The sequence below is a fragment of the Diadema antillarum genome, unplaced genomic scaffold (genome assembly GCF_040938485.1).
Source record: "Diadema antillarum isolate AM-2024a unplaced genomic scaffold, OU_Dant_1.0 seq00000877_RagTag, whole genome shotgun sequence".
NCBI lineage: Eukaryota > Metazoa > Echinodermata > Echinoidea > Diadematoida > Diadematidae > Diadema > Diadema antillarum.
In genome coordinates this window covers 750,480-777,975 of record NW_027271741.1, presented here as the reverse complement: position 1 = coordinate 777,975, position 27,496 = coordinate 750,480, and the positions used below count along the sequence as shown (strand labels likewise).

The 27,496-nt window shown below is 38.8% G+C and overlaps 1 protein-coding gene across 1 annotated transcript in view; it reads right to left on the bottom strand.

The window, feature by feature from the left end:
- The window catches only part of LOC139740753 (myoferlin-like), a 76,832-nt gene extending 52,751 nt beyond the window's left edge, over window positions 1–24,081 (bottom strand). The window contains exons 1-12 of the mRNA XM_071651328.1: window positions 23,970–24,081; window positions 21,915–21,970; window positions 15,360–15,451; window positions 12,558–12,663; window positions 11,234–11,303; window positions 10,506–10,620; window positions 9,622–9,808; window positions 8,722–8,784; window positions 3,625–3,825; window positions 2,543–2,580; window positions 1,949–2,031; window positions 721–824 (exon numbers count right to left, since the gene is read on the bottom strand). Of these exons, the coding sequence (XP_071507429.1) occupies window positions 721–824; window positions 1,949–2,031; window positions 2,543–2,580; window positions 3,625–3,825; window positions 8,722–8,784; window positions 9,622–9,808; window positions 10,506–10,620; window positions 11,234–11,303; window positions 12,558–12,663; window positions 15,360–15,451; window positions 21,915–21,970; window positions 23,970–24,063 (1,209 nt within the window). The 5' untranslated portion in view covers window positions 24,064–24,081. The remainder of the gene's footprint in view (window positions 1–720; window positions 825–1,948; window positions 2,032–2,542; window positions 2,581–3,624; window positions 3,826–8,721; window positions 8,785–9,621; window positions 9,809–10,505; window positions 10,621–11,233; window positions 11,304–12,557; window positions 12,664–15,359; window positions 15,452–21,914; window positions 21,971–23,969) is intronic.
- Between the last annotated feature and the right edge of the window lie 3,415 nt (window positions 24,082–27,496).

Genomic DNA, 27,496 nt, shown 5'->3' with positions numbered 1-27,496 from the left:
TGTCAATTTTCACAGATGTTGAACTAGAAAATAAGTCAAGGTGTTGAGTAAAATGTGTCAAAACTAAGAGAGTGAGATTAGTAGTACCTTTTTAATGAACCTTTTGCAGATGTAATTAACTGATATGTGAAGACCTTTGATTTAGTTTGCAAAACAGGTTTATTAACGTAAAACGCAAGAAACATGAGGCGTACAAGATATATTCAACAAAAACTAAATTTCTTTAATTTGCGGTAACATTGTTTACATGGTAGAATTTTAAGAATGCATACTTTATCCACGTTCAGATTATTTTTACAGACAAGATGAATAAAGCTTGCAGAGGATCAAGTATATTTGATGTTGACTGTAAAAAGGTTATTTGGTTTGGCTCGCAGATTGTTTGAATCAGCTGTCCAATACATAATTGGTATATACAGTATGTCATCTTTACAATATAATAACTGTAATGTATTTTTTTCCTTTTTATTTCATGCATTGGTTTTGCAACTTTTTCATTTATACAAATTTTACGAAGGGAAATACAGATATAAGATATGAAATTCAGGGCACATTTTGACATTGTCATATAACTGTCAAAACGCAAGCTTGTCAAAATCAATCATCAAACACAAGCTTGTCAAAATCAATCAGCATTGTTTGTTTTCCTATTGTTTGAAGGGGTTGTCAAGGGTTGTAAGTAACATAACAAACAAGGCATAGCTAATTAACATTTCTTACTGATTTCCCAGCAAACGTGAAGACGAGATACGGGTCCACCAACTCCTTCTGCTCTTCACCCACTCGGAGGACTTTCTTGACCCCCTCAAAGCAAGATGGATCCACTACAGACAACAGAGAGAGAGAGAAATGGATGTTTGAGGAAACCAAATAACAGTTAATCATAATTATGCTTGTTTTTGATTGGTTGACGCGCTGCGGGTAAGCGTGGTTCGCTTCCGGGTCGTGTCATTGGCAGTAATGCTTTCATTGCTCGATCTCATAGTGGCACATAGCTAGTCAGGCAATGCCACTTTCATGGCTTTCCCGCATGATCGTCTATTTTTTTTTGTCAGATAGTGCCATGGTTTATGTTTGAGTTAAATCTAAGTGATTTCCATCTTCACAAGATCTAGTTTGATCAGCTGTTGATGACACAGTTGGCGCTTTACCACCAACAAGCAGCTCCAGTATATATTATTTTCCTCCATCCGACCGCTTACCCATAGTTACCGCCTCCACGCCTGTCTGTCACTGGGTGTATGGCGACGTTTCTCTTTATCTCTGGCTGTAGTGTGTCTTCCTTTGTGACATGTATTATTCCACAATCAATAAAAATAATCGTTATAGAAAATAATGGAAGCCAGAGACACGACAGCGGAGAGCCATTTGCTCATCAGCGAAATGTCACCATCAATACCGCAGCGGTATGTAATTTTGAACATTTCTTCGGGATAAAAAAGTAATCTTCAGTACCTACGGAAACTGTACCCGCTTGACGTCTCGTCCAATCAGATATTACCATTTAGTGTTTATCACGAGAAAATAGCAGAGTTACTATGAAAACGGCACCAAACAAGCCCCAGACAAACAAACAAACAAATGAAAAATCGAACGACACTTTAGAAATACAACGGGCTTAAATGTGACTTTTTATTTTACTCTACTCTATGAACACTATCAACGAGTAGTAAAAAAAAAAACCCAAACAACAAAGCACATAAGTGCAGTTTATGGGATATGATTGACCAATGGGGTGACATCCCTTCGAATTTCAAGTAAGACACGCTGTTTTCCTACACTTTGTTCCTTTTTTTATCTGTCTTATAGGGTGTCAGCTTATGTTGTATACACTGAGAATATAATAATGCTGTCTGTGTACTGTAATCATGAAGGGGGGGGGGGGAGGGGGAGGACCAAAAGACAGACACTGTACAAGTGACAAATAATTACAAAAATATTTACTCACTTTGGGGTAGATCTTCTGCCTGGAAGACCCTTAGCTTGAAGCAGCCCTTCCTTATGTCTATACCGGCGGGATGTAACAGATTCCTGGCAAGGAAATAATTTCACGACATTGAAAAGAAAATTCAGTAACATCTCAAGTATCATAATCGATTAGGTGAAGCCGACATTATTTCTCATGGTATTTTCTTTAATTGTGCCTTCCGTGTATAACTTTTTTTTTTTATCATTGCCTGTCGATAAATTGATACGAGTATTTCCCCTTTATCAAAACCTTGAAATGAAATGCTATGGCATATTGCCACATTCTTCTGTCTTCCATCTTGTGAACTACACGATTTCGATTAAAAAGGGAAGTTTGGATGTGTTTTAAGAAAGGTATAACTATGTAATGAGCCGTTCTGTTTCTCCTTGAGGCGAAGTACACAGATCAATTTACATACCGCAGCACGGAAACCAAACACAGAAAGAATTCATGTCATCTGAAGTTGAGTCGGAGAAACTATTATACTGTACTTAATTGTATTCTGTTTGTAGAGTCTTAATAAAGTCTTTACTTATGAGTACAATGTATTGTTAAAGGAAATTAATATCTTACGTCTCGATGTCGTAGTCTTCATCTGCCTTCTTTAAAATCTGTTACGTCACAAAGGAAACAAGAAACAAAGTTGACTTTAATGTGAGACGCATCTGACAACGTTCATTCATTATGTTGACATAAAGAACATGATCTAATGTTTGCTGGATATGTGTTTCTAAAGAGGTGTATAACTTTTTTTTTCGATCCCTCGTTTTGGATTAACTTCGGATGACTCCTCCATCACATGACACTCGTTTGTATTTTTCCTCTGTCGCCTCTTCCCGTGGGTTTGTACGATAGTAGATATCTATATAACTCAGCCAAGTGTACCCAGCTACTAGCATATCAATATGAATATTCAGTGTCACTATTATTTTCTTGTTCAAGTCAAAATGATTTGTGCAGATAATCCGAAAACATTGATATATTTTTCGTTTGTTATTTTGATTTGAGTGACATGCAAGTCCACGCAAAGCGGATGACCATAAAAAGTGGCTTCATATCGTGGAGGTCGAATCGGGCCAGCTTGTGTGCTGCCCTGCGCCTACGAGTATTCTACGAGACTTTAACGACATGAACCTTACACCAATGGCATTATGGCATATTCATCAAGAACAGCTCACCTTTAAAATTAACAACAACAACAACAACAAGAATTCTTTTTATACGATGCGTTCGATAAAGTTCTGGATCTGTAAACAAAAGGTCTATAAGGGTCCGAATCCTTCCCGGTGTATTAATCTTTGAACAAGATTGTTCATTATGTCTTACAATTCCCTACTGATGAGTCATAAATGAACGCCTGGTAATGATGGGGGTAATGATAATGTCAGATCCATCTGCAGGGGCGGATCCAAGAATTCCGTAAAGAGGGGGCGCCTTTATAAAATCAAAGGAGGGGCGCATGCATCCCATCCCCATTTTTCTTTTTATTGCTTTTGTTTTAACAAAAAAAAAATAAGGGGGAGTGCGTCCGTTGCGTCCCTGCCTGGATCCGCCACTGATCTGAGAGAGGAATACAATAACAAAGAAGAGGCTACCATCAATAACCATAGCTAAACAAAACCTTGTGAACTCTTTGAACCATCTAGCTTAAATACCGGTGCTTCGTCGCCCTGACCGATGATGGATATGCTGACGAGGAGGTAGCCCTTGGCTGCCGACGACTTCGACTCTTCCACGACGGTCAGCAGAAGCCACTTGTTGTGGAGTGTGTGGTCTTCGGACTGGTAGACGGTTCCGATGTCAAGCTGGAATGTGCCTATCACGGCGTCACTGCGTACAAGATGAGAATCCAGCACCTGAACATCAAAAACAACATCAACAGCAAAATGATATCAAAGTACATAGAGTGGCTCCGCGTCAATTAAGCTCCGCCTCGTTCTAGAGACCCAAACTCCTCCCTATCTGCAGTTCACACCTGGGTCCCACTTTTTGAAGAATTTATGTCATACTGATCGCAGGTGCCAAGGTGATATGGTAATACCTTAATTGCTACAAGTTGTTAAAATGTCAAAACTAGTATCTCATGATATTGTTGTAATTGCTTCCATGGTATGAGTCCTAATATTGTGCATGCATTTCCTCAGAAAGACAGAAAGACAATAAATGCGTCCCTTAATCATTACGTCGACTCATGAACAGAACATCACATACATATATGCATTTATGCCATAATATGTCTTTCTTACAAACAACGTGGACAATCAATTTTGCAAATAGAGAGGTAACCTAATTGTTAGTATTGGAATGGCTCATTCCTTGCTTTCGACAAAGTTACTACAAATTTGCCTTTTGTCTGCCACGTCTTTCGTGCACACAAGTTTATAGCTCTCACTCACACGCGCAGATAAGGGCGCAAAACCATCACATGTAGACATTTCGACACCTCGTGTCGGAAGACATATTTTGTTGATGCATCCGTTTCCATGGCATCACAGATTGAGGACAGAGATAAATTATCTCGAAGTCTCATCTGAATAAGACACACACCCCCCGACTCGAAACTGGTTCCACCAAACAGTGTTTGCTCAGCCGATAATTGAAATGACCAAGGATTCGACGTTACAGTCATCCAGTGTGGACACGAAGAAAGTGAAAATGGTATTTATTCATGAGCGGCGCTTCGGAGGATTTGACATCTCGGAGAATTGTGTGTACATTAAAATTATCGTCATATCATTGAATAGCAGGAGGCGTTTTCTTTCGCTAGTAAATTAAAAAAAGGGATTATCGTCTGACAAAGCTTTCTTGTCTGTCATTTCAAATTTCGAGGCAGTGGTGTAAGTCAACTGATTTCTGTTGGAAAGCATTTTTTTTTTTGCCCTTCTTTATCCAGAGTATCCAGAGTAAGAAATAGTCCAAGTTTCACCATTTTTTTTTATGACCCATGTGCTTGATTTACGGATCGATTAAAGTCCTGCGTGAGATAGTGACTGCATCAAATTAACTCACTGATATAATCTCTCGATCCTCCTTCGATGAAGAGTTCAATTACTGACTGTCGTAAGACTGAAAATGACGACGTTACCACCTGACAGTTACACCAAATCCCAGATTGCCATCTGCATCAGTGACTCGTGCTCCGCTCTCCTCTCTACTTTCCTCAATGTACTGGTCCTCGTGGCGCTCCGCCATGAGCGAGACATGCACGACGTCACGCGATTTCTCTACCAGACCCTTTCCTACCAACACATCATCTGCTGCATCATCTGGCTTCTGCTGACTCTCCTCACCATACTGCCGAGCGACTGGGGCTGCTTTGTGGCAGAGAACGTGGCACCGTGGACCTCCCTGAGCCTCCTCCTACACTTAATGACAACGATGTGCTTCATCGCTGTCAACAAATTCGTCATGGTGGCCCATCCTCTGCGCTACCTTGTCCTCGTAAACCTACGCCGGGTCAAGATCTCGTTAGCTGGTGTTTTAATCACGGTAACTCTCATCATTGCATTTATTACCCTTCCTATTCCTGGGATTCCGATGTCCGAATACTTCCGTTTCTCCTGCGGAAGCGAACTTTTCAGCAATCGGTCCGACTTTGCCGTGCGTACCGCGGCATTGGCCAGCGTAGTGGTACCCGTTGCCTTGACGGCACTCCTCACCACCGCCTCCAACTTAGGTTTGCTTTGGTTCCTGTGGAGGCACACGAGAAATTCCGTTCATCCGGTAGGATTCACGAGCAACGACGACACGCGCACCAGCACTGGATCCGCAGTCCCTTCTACTAGCTTCCATGTCGCCCAGACGGAGGAAAGCACCGAACTGCAACCAGTGGGCGAGGTGGCATCGTTGCAGGGAACACCTCTACCCGGGCAGGTAGCAGCTGGAGCACTGGGATACGCAGTTAGCAGCACGGACCTGCCGCTTAGGACAGTAGCAGTTCAGCCCGACACTACGGCCGCTAATTGCTCCCCGCCCAGCCGTCGGAATTCTCCAGCAAACAACGTCCAGCCATCAAGGATGAGAGGAATCCGAACGCTTGTCATCATGACATTGTCCTTCTACCTCCTCTGGACACCGTTCGTTGTTTGGGGGTTTCTTGTTACCTCCGTCAGTGAAACTGTCCTAGTCGTGGTTTTCATCACACCGTGCATAGCCACCTGGGTGCAGCCCTTGGTCCACATTCTGACGAGCAAACGAACGCGAAAACACGTAGGAGAAATACTGAGGAGTATCCTCACTGCAGAGCCAGGCTAGACGTGCAGCTGACGGGGAGTTTCTGTTCATTTCTTCTCGTAATTGTTATCGTGGCACCACGACTTTTCCTATTACATCGGATAAAATCTGCTCTTGTCTTTGCCATTCTGACATTAAGACTTTTTGAGTGGCATTGGAGGGTGTCTGCTCAATCTCCACGTAACTTATCGTCCAAACGTTTCTATAGTAACAGTGGCTGAGCGAATGAGATGATTGCACACATCTTAATTAATAACTTATACAGATGTATCAAAATTGAACTATCAACGTCGTTACAATGTTAATCTTTTATTTATTTATGTTTTGATCGAAAAATGGAGAAAAAATATCACCCGAAGCTGTCAAATAATGGAAAGAGAGCGGTAAAAATCCTGGCAGATCGTTAATCACTCGATCCAGCGATATGACAATCAATTATAATACTTCCGATCTGTCTTCACGTGTACGCCATCATTTAATGACCTTTCTACCACATACTGACGTGGAAAAGACCCGATGGCATTTCATTTCTTACCGTGACGAAATTGGACTAGACCTACCAGGAACGGTGCTCCAGTACAACCCAGTACTACTTGGCAGATGCAGTCTTGTCTAAAATTGTGCTGGTAGACCTTAAAAAATAATTGCCGATTCAAAACGAAAGACTTGCCTTCTAAATATACTTCAGTTTGGGCTTATGGTAGATTTCATAGTAATGAAATGTATTCAGTGAGCAAAAGGTGGATTGTATGACATGCGAAGAGGCTGTGATAGTGTGGTATCCAGGTTTACTAATGTATTCAAATGTATGTATATTTTCATCATGTATTCTTATATTTTCAAGTGAAACGCGATTTCATTTAGTGTACACAGTCAGTCTATTGCAATACTAGGAAGGAATTATGTTTTCATGTCTTAATTGTTTCTACGTGTTCTATACAGTGGTTCTACATGTCTATTCAGGAAAACAAATTTGTGTTTAGTCTTATTTGTTATCTCCGTTGTCACTGTCATCATGAATACTGGAACCAGTAAATGATATTGTGTTATAACATGTTTTTTTTCCTTACAGTTTTTTATTCCGAAAGTTCGTTAATCCCAAAATGAAACAGGAATAGGGTTAGTTGATCCGTAGGCTCCGTAGGCTCGTTAATCCGAAATTTGAAAAAAAAAGATATTCCAAAGGTTCGTTCAAGTTATTTTTATTTTCGAAATAGGGAGCCTTATTCACTTATTGGATTAACAAACCTTATTTCATTTTCAGACTAAAGAACCTTATTCACTTACTGGATTCATTCTCACTTCACTTCTTACTTTTCACTGGCAATGTCGTAGTCACTTATAATATAGCACCACGTGCTGGTACCATGTGTGACAGGCTGCTTCGTTGTGAAAAAAAAGAAGAAATATCACAATGACAACAGTGAATGGCCTTTACCTCCCTCCAAAGTCCGACCACAAAGAACTGTACATTCAAAATTATGTACTTTAACACGAATATTTAGCTACGTTATACATAAACAACATGTACATAAAGTGATACATGCATGCCAATGCGCACGCGCGCGCGCGCGCGCACACACACACACACACACATGCACGTACACATTATTTATAATTAACGCAAGCAGTGTAAAGTGGAAGCAAAAATACAAACACTGTGGCCTCAAGGTTGAGGTGGATTTCCGTATAACTGCCCAATGTGTCATCCGTTTAAATTTATGAGTCACATCTAAATCATCATCATCATCATCATCATCATCATCAAATAACTGACTATTATGCAATGTCCGTTTAAAGTACACACGATCCAGGTGTGATTTGGTAAAATTTCAACAGACCGCCATACAGTAGGTAATCATTCTTTCAGTATATAGTTGAGTGTGGTGCCACTGAAGCGATGTGACATTCCAAATGGCAGCAGACGAATGAATCAAGCGGTGTATTAAAATGGCTTCTCTTTGCCATTTTAATTTCAGGGGAGGAATTTCATTTGTAATCACGGGATGCGGAACAAATAGACACGAGAGGCTTTTATATCATTTCTCCAACTTCTCCAGGGTGAGAGCAAAAGTGGTAGAGATGATCTGTGTGCTTTGCTTCACTTGTTATTGGCCGTTTCTGTAATTTATCACAATTTATGGATGTTTATTTTCCTATAGCCTAGTAACGAAGTATTTCTTTCGCCTGCTGCGCAGGAATTCCATCAGTTGTTGCTAGGAAAGGCAAACCACCGACAAGCTTTTGTGGATGTTTAGGGCAACTTTTGTGAACGAAACATTCATAAAGTGTGAATACATTACGAACCGGTCTGTTGCCAGCTAAATATTTCCATGACCTTCTTATTTTGTTTTGGGATGTAGGAGATGACCAACAATACAGTAGACAGTCAACATTAATGTGGTTTTTATCAAGTTCCGACGTAGAATTACTTGAAACGGATCTTCAGTGTTAGAGACTCAACAAACAATGATGTCACCGTACCACTTCAGCTCGAAAGAGAAATCAAAATCTTTTACCTGGAGTTGAATGATCTCATCGAACAACTCTGCCGGACTCATGTTGAACTGGAAAAAGAACAGCTGACACAACAAAGGGAAAAAGAATAAAAAAAAAATGTCAACATCACGCCACAATCATTCACTGTCTCTTCCTATCCATTTATGAATTGGGGCCCTGATGATGTTTATGTATTGACTTTTATTAAGAGTGGTAAAATTTAATTTTCTCTCGTGAGCCTTCATATTGAAAGCACTTAATTATAATCTTAGCGCTGACAGCGTAACAACGACACTTATCGATCATGATCTTAATCAACAATCTGGAGCTATTGTAGGCATTGCTTTTAATTATCAGAGGATGAATAACAAGAATTTTAGACCCATTTATGACATTGAAAAGTTTGGTTTGAAAACAAAATCGCTGACAATGACTTCAATGTGAAATGGTGTGGTGTTCAATGGCGGTGAGTTAGCTCAGTCGGTAGCGCGTCTGCCTCACGATCCAAACAGTGCCAAAGGACCCGGGTTCGATTCCCGAGTCCCACTTAGCAATATTGTGTGTGATCATACCGTCCCCTCAAGTAAGATGCAAAACACTCTGTCCCTCGGATAGGACATAAAATGGAGGTCCCGAGTGTGTTAGAGAGTCACAAACCATGCACATAAAATACCCCACTTTATTTATTCATCGCAAAGAGAGGGGTGTTTAACCCGGTGAAGTGGTCCCGCCTAACATCCAACTGGACCCCATGGAAGACCAGCTATTGCAGCTGAATATTGTGCTATCTAGCCATCTTCTCAGATGGAAATGAAACAAACCAAACAAACAAAACAAACAGATTCATAGCTATACTGCTGCCAGGATATAGTGCATGAAATATGTAGGTATTTTTGAATCCAAACCAGCGAGTGTCATACCTCGTCCCAATACGGTTTACTGGTGGATTTCTTGACGCGGGTAACTTGGGTGTTATGTTGTATCGTCACCCGACACACCGGGTTGATGTTCGTACCGTGGAGTTGGCGCCCCTCCCAAACTTTCACCCGAATCTGGAAGTCCGTTGGCTTTGTTGAAAGGGTGTCTCGGCTCATCTTTCCCGTTAATCTTCCAATTATAAAAAAAGATGGCTGCATTACAGTTAAAATAAGTAGATTCAGGACGACTTCCTCTATGCATGAAAATACCTACATTTAATAACAGCTATGCTTTGATTGTTTACGACACACATATTCTAAAAAGGCAGCTGCAGTAAGTGTTTACAGCTATGATATTTTTGAAGTTTTAGTGTTACAAGCTGTATTCTATTCAGTAGAATGATATAATGTGTATTATATGGATATTCTTTGAGCTTCATCGTTGAGATATCTAATGTACTTCACTGCATTTCTTCTATATCATTTTGCCTATGCAAGTCGTTTGAATATTATAATGAATACAGTTCAATCGGATTAAGTCTTAGTCCTGAGGATGCTGGAGTATTTGGTATTTGTTTATAAACCAACGAAGCAAATCAAGCTAAAATGACCAGTACTCCTTTTATCTTTTCACTCAGTATGAAGTAAAGAATAATCACCATATATTTAAATTTACTCAGAAATAGATATACAACTTCCCTTCCCAATCAAGGAAAGCCGCATACTTTTAATATACACATTTCAAACACGCAGTTTACTTGGATATGACGACAGTGATTAACAGCTTTGCAAACATTATGCTTCTCAGTGACGTATGGCACATTTAATCCATACATTTGGCAGGCGAGAGGCTCTTAATGAGAGATGCTAATGTAAAATCAACTAACCGTAGTCCTCCATAGGCGTCCGCTCCCTCCTTAACGTCCGTTGTTTGCGTGGCGTCAGTGGTGGTGTCACGCGCAGGCGGGGGAGCACCGGGGGCGGCAGGGTCGTGGGCAGACTCTGTAAAGGGGGGGGGGGGGGGGGGGGGGGGAGGGAGGGGTGGGAGATGGGAAGGGAGAGTTTTTAACAAGGCGTGATATTTCATTTCCATTGCACTGTAGTAATAAAAATGATGAATGATGTGTACAGATTGACCTTATGTTAACAACATTTTACTAGCAGGAAAATTCATTTATGCGTGCGAAAGTTTAGTTGTTACGTAGCACATGCAGAAAAAATAGGTTTACAGCCCCTTATATAGATGATATATATATATATATATATATATATATATATATATATATATGTATATATATAATCAGAGGAGAGCGGGCTCTGAAAAATTCGAACGAGCCGTTAGTTTGACTCGACGCGGTACCGCGACAATCAATATACACGTATTGTACGAAACCATTATTGCATGATTACTAAGACATGAGAGCACTTTGGGGCGAGTAAGTCTTACAGTATTAGTTATATGAAAGGTACTTTAACCTGAAACACAAACCAAGACAAGGAAAATCAGGGAAACTTTTGAGGAACCAAAACTTTATATTATCTTTAAATGAGTACAAAACATAATACTTACAATAGAATAATGTGTAAATTATTTAAAATGAAAATCGAAACTTACCTGATACGTCCAAGTCGGATGACGCGGCTGTGCTCGGGGGTTGGTATTTGAGATGAAGCTCAATTTCTCCCTATTCGTTGAATTGAAAGATTAATTTTGTATGGTATACAAATATTGATAGGTATAACGGTTTAGATAAATTGTGTGAAAATGAGCCAGCGATTCACTCTCAAACTTCTCTCCCACACTTCACTTTCATCCTCCTTCCCCGATGTTCCTTCTTCTTCTCCTCTTCTTTTTACTTTTTTCTTTCAATACCTTTTCATCTCCTCCTCTTCTACGATATTTCTCTCCATCATCATCATCTGCTTCTCCTCCACTTCATGCTACTTCATTTTGTTGTATTTCTCTTGTTTTTCTTCTCTTTTTGTTGATTCGTTCTTCTTCTTCCGAGTTTTTGTCACTAAAAACACCAACATCTGCGGCTTTTGTGTCATTTGATTCTGTTCATTCTTGTGTTTATCTATAAATAGTGCATGGAAAGGTCTTGCAATCATATTATATATCCCGATAGCAACTTACGAATAGAGACTGTTATAAAATCACTGCTTGCAGCGCTACAACAACCGTTTGCACAATTACTGATAGAGTTGTTCTGTTGAAATTTGGAATGTGTGTGGGGGGAATGTATATCGACATTCGATAGTTTCTAAACGCAGATCTATTCCATTTGAAGAGAAACTCCACGTTATTTCATCTAGGCCTTTAGTAAATCGATACCACGATCAATATGGCGCACTAAAGAAGCAGTGTCCTGTTACTGACATGATATAGACTTTTGAGGATATCCGAACAAAGATAAGACTCAACATGGCTTCAGATCTATACAGTATTCTCTCTTTAATAGTAAAGCAATCATTCATGCATGAAAATCTGATACGCCTGGGAACAAGCGATATGCATGCGTGTATCCTAAAGGTTCCTCAGAAAAGATTTTGTATTCATCCTATAAAGCGACCATACAAACATGTGATTGACAAGTACATTATTTTTTTAACATGAATGTTGTATATTAGAATCAATTTTAGAAAAATTGAAAATATATAACATACACTTGCATCACACATACCCTCTGCGAGCAGGTGCTATATACATTTTTACATAATTTTGTTTCATGTGTGGATATGGACATATCGCTAAGGAATCATCCTGGCGTCGACACATTTTTCCTCTTAACTCTTTCTCTGCCAACGAATCAAATGCGGACAAATTTCACACACATAACATAGGGACGTGAAGTAAATGTGGCACACGGAGGGTTAATGGGTTAGCATCCGGGGGTGCGGCTGAATGAAAAATTAATGGTTAACCCAGTCACACTCACCGTCGTGACGCGGTCCGAGCCATCTCGCAGCTGAATGGTGGTTTGGGTCTCCCGTTCCTTCGCCCGGATGACATCTTTCAACGAGACCTTACAGCAGCCTATCAATCTATGTTGCGGAACGGAGAAGAAGGGAATCAAGAATTGGGTAGGATAATCAGATAGTGCTTACAGAAGTTGTGGTTAAGTATTCGATAATCTTCTTTTTGATCTTCGATAGTGTCAGCTTTCAAAAAAAGAAAAAGAAAGAAGATATTGATATGCTAATGACTTGATTAAATGTTAAATTAACAATGAAATGAACCAAAGGATACACACATAACAAAGTAATGAACTAGAGGAAAGTATAGATATATACATGCAAAGATTTAAATTATATCGAGCCTACTCGGTCTCCGAGCATAACTTACTTTATTTTTCCCCGCAATGTATTTCATTAATCATATCAATAACATGGAAATATGCAAGTTATGCGCAGTCTATGAAAATGTGCATTTCCGTGTCGTTTCTTAATAACATTAGTAAATTAGCAATGATCGACTGATGGTTCTGGCAGAATCTTGGTTTGAAAGTTTCCTTTGTTTGTTTATTTTTTCTGGGTGTATCCAAGTAATCTCAAGAACAATAGTAAGAAATTATGAAATTCAGGTCAGGTGTGTAAATCATCTTCATCATCTGCTTTTCCTTCTTCCTTTCTTCTTCTCTATTTTTTCTTTTTCTTTTTCTTCTTTTTCTTTTTCTTCTTCTTCTTCTTCTTCTTTGTCTTCTTCAATCCCTTTTCTCATTTCAAATGAATTTATCATTATAATTCTTATCAGTAATAGTAGCTGCATGGCGTTCTTGTTATCATTATTACTTTTACTAATGTTGTTATAGCAAGGAAAAGTATTTGAAAGCTGACACACCCCCAACGCACTTTTCAGGTAAAACCAGATGGGGAGGGGGAGCTTATTGACAAATGGTGATGGGTGGTGCCCAAGTCAATGCGACGCGACTCCGACGCTTCCAACCCATTCGATACAGGTAGGCCTACATTTATTTTAAAATGATGACTCCGTAGAGATTAATGCCGACATTGACAAAGATCAATGGGAGAGCAGTGCACTAAACAAAAGGATATCGTACAGAGTCTATATGTGATAACGTTTCCAAAATTATAACATTCTTTCATCATCACCGTGGTTTAGAGCCTATGTCTCCAATCACTCCCGTGTACGTCTTCATTGTGTGCGATTAGGCCTATAAATATGGCGGTGGGAAGTTGTCATTCAGGCTGGGTTCACACAGGAGTATACTATTCGGGTATACGGTGCACGTTTTCGAGGGCAGGCGAATAGCTTGAATCGAACAATAGGATTTCCTAATACCCGGACCACATAAGAGGGCACTATTCGAAAATGCCTTATAGCTGCGTGAAGGAACTATGGTATAGTGGTCGGAATCGTGCTTGTTCAATTTTCGTGCAGCGTATACAATCCTGTTCGGGTGTGGCAGCTGGTGTTCTGAATGTGCGCTTTGGTTAAATAAGCTAAGTTAAAAATTATAGGATTTCTTGGTACTCATTTTATTGGAATTTCATAGCACATGCCGTCATATTTAAGTTATCCAGCACTTCAGGCCTGGATTACTATGTCAAATGCCCCACGTACCCCCTTTTTTTACCTGAAAGAACAATATCTCATGCACATTCTGTGTGATTTATGTGGGCTCCTCATTTTTCTTTCTTTCTTTTTTTTGACGTTGAAGTGATTGAAGGCACAAGGTCAGAATCGGCTCAACTAACCCGCAGCGTGGGTTAGTTGACCCATGTTGTTGTGTATAGTTCAGCCATATTCAATTAATTACTTAATTATTCTAATAATAAGTTGAAAATAACGTGGAAATACATTTAACCCAAGAAAATATCGTTTATAAAATGACTCTTTACTATTTCACTTTTGATATGAGTTCACGGAGCTGGGATGGGGGAGTATAGAATTAAGCGGTGCCAGGTAAAAATGTCAGAGGTAAAAATGTCAGAGGTAAAAATGTCAGAAGTAAAAATGTCAGAGGTAATAATGTCAGAAGTAAACATGAGGTAAAAATATCAGAGATAAAACATTTTCACTTCTGACATTTTTACTTCTGACATTTTTACCTCTGACATTATTACACCGAACCGAATTAAGCTACCCCCACCTTAAAAAAATTACGTCATCAAAGCACAAAATTTGAATAACTGATAAGATCAGTTAGGCTTGATACATGTTCAAAATGTTAAAATATATATTTGGAAACATAACTACAGTATTTCCAATCACATTTACCCTTCCCCACCCCCAACCCCCTCCCCCCCCCAAAAAAAAAATAGATTAATAAAATTTTAGTTTCTAATGTGTAAAATCATTTGGAGGTGCTGTCTTACCCATACCGTTCTTCATTTTTCTTCACAATATGTGCCTCCTGCATCAGCCTCGGCCAGGAGGAGAAGAGCCAGATCTTCTTCATCTGAAGTATCCATTTTGACGGCGCCAAGAGAATATTAAAGCAGGATATGCGTGCTACCTTATGTGACCCGCCATGCCCGTATAGCGTATAGCGAATAGCGAATAGTGAATAGCGTATACCGTATACCGTATACTTCTATGTGAACCCAGCCTAACAGTGACGAAATGAGCGGTGGTGAACGGAGTATGAAGTGAGTGGTGACAGATACCACGACAAGGCCACTAATTTAAACATTTATCGGTCTGCAATACTACATGTATCATTATGGAAATCTTCATAGCTATCGGAAATTATCACTGTCATCTTTGTTTGGCTTACCGATGTCTGCCCACACGTTCCCAGTCCCGCACGTCAATTTCTATGAAGTCTCCGTGTTCCAGCGGCTTCGTGCCCAAGTCCCATGCCAAAGTCTGGGCGTAGAACAAGCGTATTTTTATGTCAGCATTTTAAACCAAGAATACGTTTATTCACAGCAGAAACTTTACGTTCGTCGATCAATTTGACCAGCTATAAGTCAATTCACAGGTAGCTCATATGCACATTGGTAGTCTATAGTCACACCTACAGATGACCTTCCTTTTTTTCAAAAAGTTGGATCTCACTTCACTCGATTTCAAGGCGCCACGGTGCACAAGCTTGCCCGACGTAATAATTTGTGGAATTCTTGTTCAATCAAAGAATATAACTTGCTTATCTAGACCAGGTGACCAGAATGATCTGTCAATGGACTCTTCGGCAGGCGTCCATTACATTGTTTTTATATTGACTGCATTGACAATGCTAAATACCCGGCCTGCTGTCTGGTGGACGCATTGCAAGCACCATTTATAAGGACACATGAATAATCCTCACATCACCTGATATCGTGGTGAATTTAGAAAGCAACATGCCTGATTGTACAAATGACCCTTATACGCTCATGCGCAAAGTGAAACTGTGAACTGGCTTATCGTCTAGTATCATGCAGAGTACAAGGGTATCTTTTCGAATTTTGAAATACGCAATTCAATATAAATCATATTTCCATTTTCACATAATTACGAACATGACAAACTTTATTGAACATGTCGAAGTTTGAAAATAACTGGTAATGAAAAACACACAATAATACAACTCCAAACAAGAAATAAGACAATTTACAAGCAGAGATTACCAAAGACAACCTAATAGATACAGTCTGTTGATGGCGTTTTTTTTATGATAATACATTGTGATATGATTTGATATTGCGGAGAAAAAACGCAATAAAGTGTTTATGCAATGAAAGAGGAAATCCACCCCCCCCCCAAAAAAAAAAAAATCTCTACAGAACGTTTCAAAAATGACAAAAATCAGACAATAAATAAGGAAGATAAAGTATTATGACCTTTGGAAATCTTCGGAAAACATTTCTTGACCAGTCCTTATGAGTATTCGAATGAGCGAGTTGATGATGTTATGCCCTCACAAGTTTTCATGTATGTAACATGTATATATAATGATATTTAGAAAAAGTGTTATTTTAAGCTAGTACAGATAAAAGCATACTTCCATGCCAAAATGTATCATAGTTAACATTAGTTCTTTTATTTTGGATGGTTGTAAGGATAGTTTTCTATTTATACAGCTGAAAATGAGATTTCCGTGTACGAAATGAATGAGAACCTATGAAAGCATGACATCATCGACTTGCTGATTTGAATATTCAAAACAACTGGTCAAGAAGTGTTCTCCAAATTTGACACGTCATAACTTCCTTATTTCTTATCCGATTTTGATCAATTCTGCACAGTTCTGCAGGGATTTTTTCCTCTTACTAATGAAATTCTTATGATAGATCTTACTCATTTTATTTGGGGAAACCTGTGAAGCTACTAGCTTCACAGGTACATTTCAGCTATCATTGGGGGGTTTTATAGAGTAGTATATGCCTAACAATAGTTGATTTATGCACTGACATATCAATGCACCTTACTCATTGCATAACCCATTGAATCATCTTTTCGTCTTACTTTGGAAGCCCTCCAGTTACGTGGCTGGCATAAGTTACCGTATAGTACTTTAAAACCAAAAATTGGTCTAAAAGGTCCCTCGTAACAATGAGAGGTAAACAGAAGGAAAGGTTAAAAAGCGAAACGTAGAACCATACAGGCACAGGTTCGTAGAAATGCATGCATTATTACACACATAGACAGTGCAGCAGATATATGCTGTACTCAAGTGTTCCATTTCTATGTATGCGGATAGGCTTGAATACAGCAAAAATAACAACAAACACAACTCCCACTTGCCCGCATATTGTGCACAAGCTCATTACTCTCTTGCTAAAAGATTCGCAGTGCTATTGTGTGTGTGTGTGTGTGTGTGTGTATGTGCATATTTGCACGGGTTGGCAGAAAAACGATCCCTGCTTTGATAATGTACCAACACACAAAGTTTGCAGTTATGCAATTATGTGTCAGATATAAATGAAGATACCTTGAAGTACACGTGGAGGAACGCACATTTTGAATTTTAAATCTTCACTACACACTTGTATGCCCTGCAACAAAATAAGACCACCACACTAAGTGTGACGTTTGTGAATTAAATGTTAGGATGCAGGGTGCTACTCTAACGCCAACCTGCAATAAGTATGAATAATGTTCCAAAGCAAGCGTGAGGGGGAATGCTGTAGTATGATGCTATCATATTGCATGGAAACAGTACGGCTTCCATGTACTGTATTCTTCACAAGGCCCATAGACTTTCTACAGGACTAATGGCTAAGTCGAGATCTCCACATAGACTTTGCGTCAACTGCCGTACCTACACACCCCCCCCCCCCCACCCCGATAGGGATGTCATGCTGCGAAATGATATGTGATGTGATGGTGGTGTAAGACTGTAAAATAACACAGCTTTTTTTTAATTATTATTCTGTATGACATGAGTCACGAGTGAATTTTGTTGTTGCTTTTTTTTTTCCAACAGAGGAAGTCTTTCATAGCAAGTATGAACACTACACAGGCAACCCCTATACATCAATCAAATCAGTCAAACAAATGGTGGTAGGAACCAGACATGTTTGTTTAGTTCTATTTTCTTCTCAGCTTTCTTTTTTTTTCCTCATTTAATCACTTCATGGCAAGTAAGAAAGCGAACCTCGAACTCTGCATGTACAGTCTCTAGGCAGCAGCTTCCTAATTTGAAGACATACGGCTGCCTTGACAGGTTTTTCTCTCATCGTTTGAGATACATATAGAAACTTCCCGTTATACCAAGTGTATCTGCATACAAAACGTGAAATGCAGTTTAGTAATTGTATAGATTGACGAATGAATGTCAGACAAAAACAAAAAAAAGGAGAGAAGATAATAATTGGATTTCACTGTACATTCGGTGTTTGTACATATAGAATAGTCACATTCGCTCTCTGTTAATTGAAAATATATTTTAATAAATTGAAACCTTCTTTGAAAATCTATTGTTTTTTGATAAGAGAGAATCAGTCAATGATCAATATGTTCAAATTCAGTTGTTTTTTTTATATTAATGAAATATCTAAAACACTATAGTACACAATGAAGGCCTATTAAAGTCTAGTCGAGTATATACCATAATAATCTGTTGGATATAAAACCATGACGATAGCTATTCAAAGTCCTATCTCGATATCTGACGAGGTATTCATACGCATTCAACGTTTTGCTAAAACCAGTGTATGGTATCAAAAGAAAAACTTTCCAATTGATGGAACACTTCATCGTGCAGGTGAAATACAGTATATGATATTGTTCACTCAGCATTATTATAAAGGTTCCATTCGAAGGAATCGTATGTAATGAAGTGTGACTCTGTGTACATTTCATCTGTCAATTTCATTTGCTTCACCTATTCTCTATCAATCAGTATATTACTGATTAATTACTCATAATTATGCCAGACATTAGATATAGGAGTATTTTGCAGAGGTTTTTGCACACTTATGTAAATGGACGTTGAAAGCCAATATGACAGGATCTATATGTATGTGCATTTCTGCGCATTTTCTTTCAGCGTTTACCGTAAGTGTTTTGTTGTTGTTGTTGTTGTTATTCTACTCAGATGGCTATATATTATAATGTATGTAAGGCCTAGTGTGTTGTACTTTTAGGCAAAATACTTATATGTATATTAGAATATACATGTATTTCATTTTTCTCACTTAGATGCCTATACTAAGTATAGGCCTACATAGGTGTATTTTTGGCAAAATATGTATACGCATTTTAAAACATTACGTTTTGTTTACTTAGATTGCTAAACTATTCATGTTTAGGATAAGATGTATTTTGTATGCAAAATCTTCATTTGTATTTTAGAATAATGAATATTTCAAAATATTCTAAAATCAGACATTTACTATAGGTTGTGATCTGAAATAGAGAGTACTTGATAACGTTTTAACGAAAGAGATATCGGTAGCATCGGAAACAATCGCATTTGCTCTGTAATCTCCTCTTTCCTTTCCAATGTAGGCTGGTGGTCCCCTTGTGTAAGCCGGATTCAAAACTTTTGTTGAAATGAACAGTCGAGGTGTACTATGGCCGGCTTGGATATAGCAGATGAGAGGTGGGTCTCTTCCCATCTCCCTGGATATAAAGGCGGGGCTTAATTTGTAAGAATTCTGAGGGGGCCCAAAGTCGATTCTCTATTACATGCTGTCTTGTGATACTATAGCCTGTGCTGTTGAAAAAACAAAACAAACTCACAACAACAATCCTGCACCATTCAAGTCAAACATTCACCCCTCTTTTACCCCCTCCTCAATCTTCACCCTCTTTACTCACTCTCCCCCACCAATCCCCTCTCATGTTACCAGCACACTCTCCCATAAATTCTCTGTCACCCATAAGTCTCCTTCATCCCAGCCTTACACATTTCTAACCTCTACGACTTCTCTGCTCAGGACCTGTACCAGCTCCTTCACCGCCTCCCCCCCCCCCCCCCCTCCCCCTTTGCTATCCACTTTGCTCTGTTGCTAGATTATGTTCCCATAACACGCTTAATCTATAACAATAGCGCCTCTCTTTTGTGACAAAATAAAAACAGGACTTCTTTCCGGAGCAAGCAGGGTGCGCATTTCCCTCCCTCAAGACAGGTCTTTTGTATTGCACACGGGGGTGGCTTTTTGTCTTTCCGACAGAAGGGGGCACTAGAAGCGTGCGATCAAAGTTCAGAGATATATACTGTTTTTCGTCAACATCATGAGCAACATTGCAGGCCTCTGCTTGCGGAAGATGTTAACCCTTAAAACGCCTCGTTTTCAAATGACATGACATGCACAATTTTACATAACAACTGCCTCGTACCTTTTTTATTTGTCTGTATGTGTGTATTTTTCTGTCTTTCTTTTATCTTTTATACATTTTGCGTAGTTCTGTCAGTTTAGTAATTAGATATTTTTATATAAGGGGACTGCTAACTACAAGCTCTGCTTTTTAGCAGTCCCCTTAATTTCCAACAACTTCCCCCCCCCCCGTATTTGCCATAAAATTTACAACACTGTATCTCAGTTCACAGTTTGTTTGTTTTTCATTACAATGTCGTGTCATTATGGGTATTCAGATGTTATAATTACACTATTGGTAATGAAGTAAAAGAATGAAATGAAATGAAACGATAGAAGAATGCTGTCGTTAACGATGCAAAACGTTATATTCTTATTTTTTTCACCAATAAAATGTGGCTTTACGGTACAGTGACGCAACAACCTGATGACTTACCTTAAATATTAGCTATTAGTATGGGTTAGAAGACATGTCTATATTCCTAGAATTGCACTAGATGTGTCTGAAAATTGTGAATCAACTGTGTGAACTTGGACCTAAGAGTTTCGCACAATTGACCGCACAGCGTGAAATTTTCGTGTCACTTCAGTCTTGCCATGCTGCTCAGTCTTTGAGCATGAGCGCCGTTACTTTGGTCGCCTGATCAGCTGGGTTTATTCTCGGGTTAAACAGAGGGGTGCGTGACATGGATCAGCAAGAGAATAGATCAGAACAGAACGTAATGCCTGGATGAAACTCATTTGTGCTGAAAGAGCGCCAAGGACGAGTGAATTCACAATGGATGCAGACTGTTTATATATAGCACTTTCAAAACAGCCGATCCCCAGCCGTTTTCTTTATTTTCAAGTTGCTATCCCATGCTACACTTCTACTTGATCGTTGAATAAATACACCACTTACAGCTACTAAGAATACACGACTTAATTCCACTTGTTACACCTGTGCTTGCTTTACAGTATGTCAGTTACTTCATGTGTTAAAGAATTGTTCTCATGGCCACTCTCTTGCCTTTCGCCTCGCTCTACTGAACGTTACTGGCGTACAAATTACTGGCGCCATCATATTTTTCCTAGCCTATAGTGCAGTGACTTAAGAGGTCATGGAGACACGGTCATGGTACACTAAACAAAGTATCAAAGCCGCGGAACAGTCTCTGTAGCAACATGTTTTCCAATAGAACGGAAGATGATTTTATTCCCCAATGATTGAAGATGCAATGTTCCATGTATTCTAATTACAACGGACAATAGAAGTGGATTCACGTAAGACATTATTGTATACGCTCTAAAAATCAAACACATCGCGACGACGGGTATGTGAGCCTGCCGTGGTAGTCCAGTATTCATTTTAATTTTAAGGAGTCAGTAATTCGATTGCTTAAATTGTATATGAAAACAAATACGTCGTCAAAACTTCCCAAACGGATGGTAATCATCTGTTAGATAATGTCATGAACATGGCTGTAAATATGTCTTGTTGTTCATATACAGTATTCTCTAATGGATATGTAAGCTTTGACTCGAGAAGACAAACTTTCTAACATGAGTGAAAAGAAGTATGTATATCAGTGGCCAATACTTACTTGATTCCACGCTGGGTTTAAATCGCTCTTCACACACTGCGTCTTTCGCTTGATGCCTGCCAGGTGCGTCAGAAAGAAAGAGAGAGAGAGAATAGCAAATAACTAGAGACATAACAGCATGTCAGCGAAATGCAGTCATCACGTTTGTCATACCATGATGCCCTAAAATTGAATCTTTCCATATTCTTAGGTCTATTTTTGTTTCTTTTTCACTGCATCATTTTATCAAATTCCTGTAAGGGACGCAGCGAGATGTGTCCTCGTACAAACTATATTCAACTCATGAAATTCATTTTGATCCTCATTAATTTTCTTAAATCGAATGTGGCGTTTCGAATGTTTATTTGTGTTGACGAACAGCTGACGAACTCGCGCAAGAAGTGGAACCAATTCAATGGCAAATCCATCTGCAAAATACCTGAGACATTTCACATTGTCATTGGGATCCTTTCCAAACATTCCCGTGACAATCGAACACAGTCGCTATGCTAATTAATTGCGAGGATTGCGGGTATGTTTGCTTTTTATTCCGGATCCATGAGAACGGCAGATGTTGCCTGCTCATATTTCTGTCAAAATGGCTGCTGAACGCCAGAACCACCTTTGCAAAGGTTAATGATATGAAAACTGCATTGAGTACACAGGGGAAAAACTAAGTGGATGTTATAATATCTATACAGCTCTCCAGTATCGTGCTGTGGTACTCTTATGATTGCCAGGCTTGTGTGTCGAGCCCGTACCATCGTGTGGTAGATAGAAGTCATCAAAATTATTGCCTTCTCACGTGAATTCAAAGAACTGGCCAACACATTATGTCACGATTCTATATAACCCTATACGAAGATGTTTACTGAGCCGTTTACACCATCCCAATAACCGAATACAAATTCAACGCCCCCCAAATAATGATAAAAAAGTTCTTTCACTTAATGTAGTGCGATGTATCGTCTGCATATCTATAATGACGCTGTCTATTATGCGTTTGGTCATCGGTCGTTTTGAAAGTATCAGTCTCATCCTGTGGTAATTTTGATTACGAAAGAATACTTTTTTTTTGCATTCAAAAAATACTTGAACACAATATTCGTTCTCTCCTCAAAGTGAAAGACGTGCTCTAAAGAAATAGTGAAAACATTGGATCAAACGGTTCCTGTGTAAAAAGCAAACAAACAACAAAACAAAACAAACCAAAACAAAAGGTCACATTATACACTTAATTACCTTCTTTGGATGGCGTTCAATATAATCATATCGAAATATGGAAGACATTAATCATCAGCTGGACACAGCCCAGAACTTCAAGGAGGATCAAGGCTATACGTATGTGTCGACGCCAATAGTCGTAAGACGACTGTACTGGTAAACTACCAGCATAAGCTTTGAAACCAGTTTCAACCACAAAGTGGCCAAGATCTTTACTACTGATAGACACATGATGTAGCAATGGTGATAGGGAGTATACTTTAATGAAAAGACAGAATTCCCGACATTGTGAAGTTTTGAAAATGTCCCATCGCTACTATTCAAGCGGATGTAAATATTGTATCGATGTGTTCAACATCATCTTACTATTAACTCGGAAAAGTAAAAAAATGTTTCACAATAAGCCGTATGCATTTTTTTTTACATATGGCATGCTGCTAGCAAAGGGCAATCTTGATATCGATATATATAATATATATATATATATATATATATATATATTTAAATTGAAATAAATATAATGAATACAAACAGATCCATTCACGTGGTATATAAGCGCTTCATACATGAACAAGATAGAAGAAAGCAATGTTCTAGTTTCTTCTGCCTCACGCTATACATAATACATATCAGATTTCTTGCACAGTCATACTTGCGTGTGTCTGATTATGTGTTGTGTGTTTGATATTACATTTTAAGTTTGAAGATATTCCGGAATTTTGACAAACTATTAGAAATAAAGTAAAGATAACTCAGCCCCAGCTCGAGTATAATCAGTCACATAGGTCTGGTAGTTCTAAATTTGAAGAATACAATCGCAACCACACTTGAGAAAATGTGTAAGACACTTACCTTGGAAATTGGCCGTAAGGTAAGGATCAACCTTTCCAACGACCTCTAGATTTGGGAGATTCTTCGCGCTTTTTGCTATAAGTTGCAAAGACATATTGATGAGGCACGGAGATATCGCATATCTCACATTAAGAAGAAGGAAAAAAAAAGAGAGAGAATCGGCAGCGTTGTCCGTGGGGATAGAGGCCCTTCACTATTTCTGACTCATTTTGTGAAGATGAGACGATTTCACCTTTATGTTCTTCTCTTCCGTCGGTTTCGAAAATGTGAAGAAGCTAGCGATTTGCCGCCATATTCACCGAGCTGCCTTTCTCAAGAAGATTATCAGCATTAGATATCCCACGGGAGGTCGTTCGGTGCAATCAAAATGTCTGTATGGCGGTTGACTTGAAGATTCACTGTACTAACTTCGGTATGAAAAGAAGAAGAAATATGACCCAACCGCCCTCCGGTACTTCCTCTTTCAAATGGGTCAGCACATGTATTATAATCATGCATCACCGGTCCAGCTGCATTAGAAAAAAAAAAAAGGGGGGGGGGGGACTTCAGTGGTATTATGTCGGAATATCACAAACTAAATGCCTCGTCCCACCGTAAAATACGACAGACAAGCTTGGTATAATGCGACGTGTGCATACTCCCAGGTATTTTTGCTGGTGGGGTGTGTTTCGGGCTCCGTTCCGCCCGTGCTATTTTGCGATCTTTCTATAGCTACTGATCTCCTCTATGACAATTAAAGTGCGGGTATATCACTTGTTCGCGGCGTTGCACGAGCAGTACATTCGCTTTTTGGGAAGAGTTGTATCTCTGACATGTAGTCAGTTTGATTGCTATTTGCTATTCTGCGTACACATGCAAGATTCCTTGGATGAAATACCTTGTCATTTTTAAGCAATTAAGTCACCTGCAACAAAAGAATATACGATGATTCTGAAAGAAAGAAAGAAAAATAAGACAACAAGGAAATTAGAAGAAATATAAGTTGCATTAGGCTTTCAAATCTAGTTAGTAAGAGCCAATAAAGAAAAAAAAAATGGACGTACATTACCGTCTTTATGGAGTAATGGCAGTGGCGAAACCGTCTCCTGACTATGCTCGTTTGACACTGCCTGCCGTCAGCCATTAATCAGTGTACGAAGATGAGCTTTGATGCAATGTGTTGCTGTTATATTGTACTTATGTACCATTAAAGGTATGGTAAAGTATTGGTAGAGGTGAGATTTGGGTCTTAACTTTTTCGAGATATCAAGCATATGTCAAGAAACCGTTTGTAAACTAGTACAGAGCATACCTTTCTAAGAGGAATTCAAAGTTTATTTGATAAAAATCGGTTTTAAAATGGCTGAGACATCCAAAAATAAAGTAAAACAAAGCGATCATAATAAAAGGTGGGTCCCACATTTTATCAGAATTGCACTGTTTTGAGTATCTCAGCCATTTCAAAAACCAATTTTCATCAGATGAACGTTGAATTCCTTTTGGAATTACATGCTCTTTCATATTCCAAAAGAGGTTTCTCATAATCTCATCCCAAATGTCAGAAACCTGTGGTTATGTCTCAACCAGAACTATACGATCCCTTTAATGTCAAAAAGTTAGGTATTTTTTATTCTAAAAAACAACACACACATTAACCAACAATCATTTTCCTCAAAATGCATTTGTAAAAAGTGCTAAGTGTAATAAAGGAATGGTATATTTTTTGTTGAGTTATATGCGGGATTCAGATTTCAATTTTTGCGAGATAGTTAGAAAACACTTATGAAATATCAAAGAAAATACATGTACAATTGTAAGAGGAACTCTGTATTCCCCATCCCACTAGACGGCGATTCTTCTACGATCATAAAAAATCTACAAAGTGCGGCGGCTCGTGGCTTGATCGCTTTAAATCGTCTCCGTCGTATCTTGAGCGGTTCAGAATCGTGGAGGGTCGTCATCATCGCCATGGTCGGCGACATCGCTACGGAAGTTTTGAACATGTCCAAAGCTTCCGTAGCGAGGTCGCCGTGGTTTTAGAGCGTATCACAATCGCCTCACGAGCGCATTAAAAGCGCCACATTCATGACGCCGTGGTTTCAGTTTCAGTCTCAGTTTAGTTTATTTCCACAAGTTCAGGTAAAAACATATAAATATACAATCAATCAGTTCTAACACATACGTATACAAACCAAAAATTATTTTGGATAAGTACATAATCACAGTTAAAAGTTAAAAAGTGTGTGTTCAAGATTGACTTAACAATTAAAATAAATGGTGGAGGAAATCAGCAGTAGGCCATTGACCTTTCGAGGCTGATCCCATGAGCAAATATACAATATTAAAACTGAATGTCGTTATACACTGTTTCATAAATCATGAGTCGCATAAAAAATAACCGGATTTGCAATAAATAGGGACAAGAAAAGAACATCCAAAAGGAAGGAACCAAGACATACCAAAAACAACCATAAAAGGGTGGGACAAAAGGATGGGCAAGAATTATAATTAAATGCAATTAAAAAAAATATATACAATTTGTGCATACAATATTCTATTAAAATCTACAAAGACAAACAAAATTACACATCATCACAATACTGAGTATCATTGAATATAGTGTGCAGCTGTATAATCGTGAATCTTAACCTGATTCTTCAGTGTGTACATAATATGTCGAGCAATATCGTGAGCCGCGCCCCGCCACTGAGGGCGCACCACTTCCAGCCTGATCAGAGCCGGCCCTCCATTACGATACTGAGTGTAATACAGTGTAAAAGAATAATTGTAATACAATGAATGTAGAGGGCTCCGATCATGATCACCACATAGTACTTATTCAGCACTTCGTGATTTCAACTCTTCAACAGAGCACGCAGATCGTACCGAATAAGCACATGCTCCGCACTTAACAACGCAAGTTGTGCGCACTGATTTCTGCAAGCCCAGCCGACGGACGAGTGTCATAGATATTTTCGTCTCCAAAATGTTGGCAATTAGGTATTCGTACTGTTCTACTTCTCCCAGGGGGCAGAAATGCCCTATAAAGATTGTTGCCTCGAAAAAAAAAAATTTCGTATACACAGAAAAATGATTGTAATATATTACATGAAAGAGCTTTCAAAACTCTATCGAATTGTCATTACAAACAAAAATGTCATGCTATAGAACCTTTCTCAGGCCTGGCAGGCGATGAGTAATGATTATGGTTTTATATATATATATATATATATATATATATATATATATATATATATATATATATATATATATATATAATATTTTGCAGAACATAAGAGACAGTCAAAAACTGCTTGAAGAAGAGAAATCTTGATCTCTGAGTAGTCAGTGTATGAAGTGACCAGGTTTTTGGAGTTCTGAAAAATTGTTACATTCAAGAGTTGCACAAGCTTGGCTAATATGCATTGGTCATCATTGTTTTTGTAGAGCAGTGATAAACTCAGTACAATTTCAGCTAAGCTGAAATTGAGAATGTGTATATTTTGAAATTAAGCAAGGAAGAAATTATTATGACAGCATTACCTTAT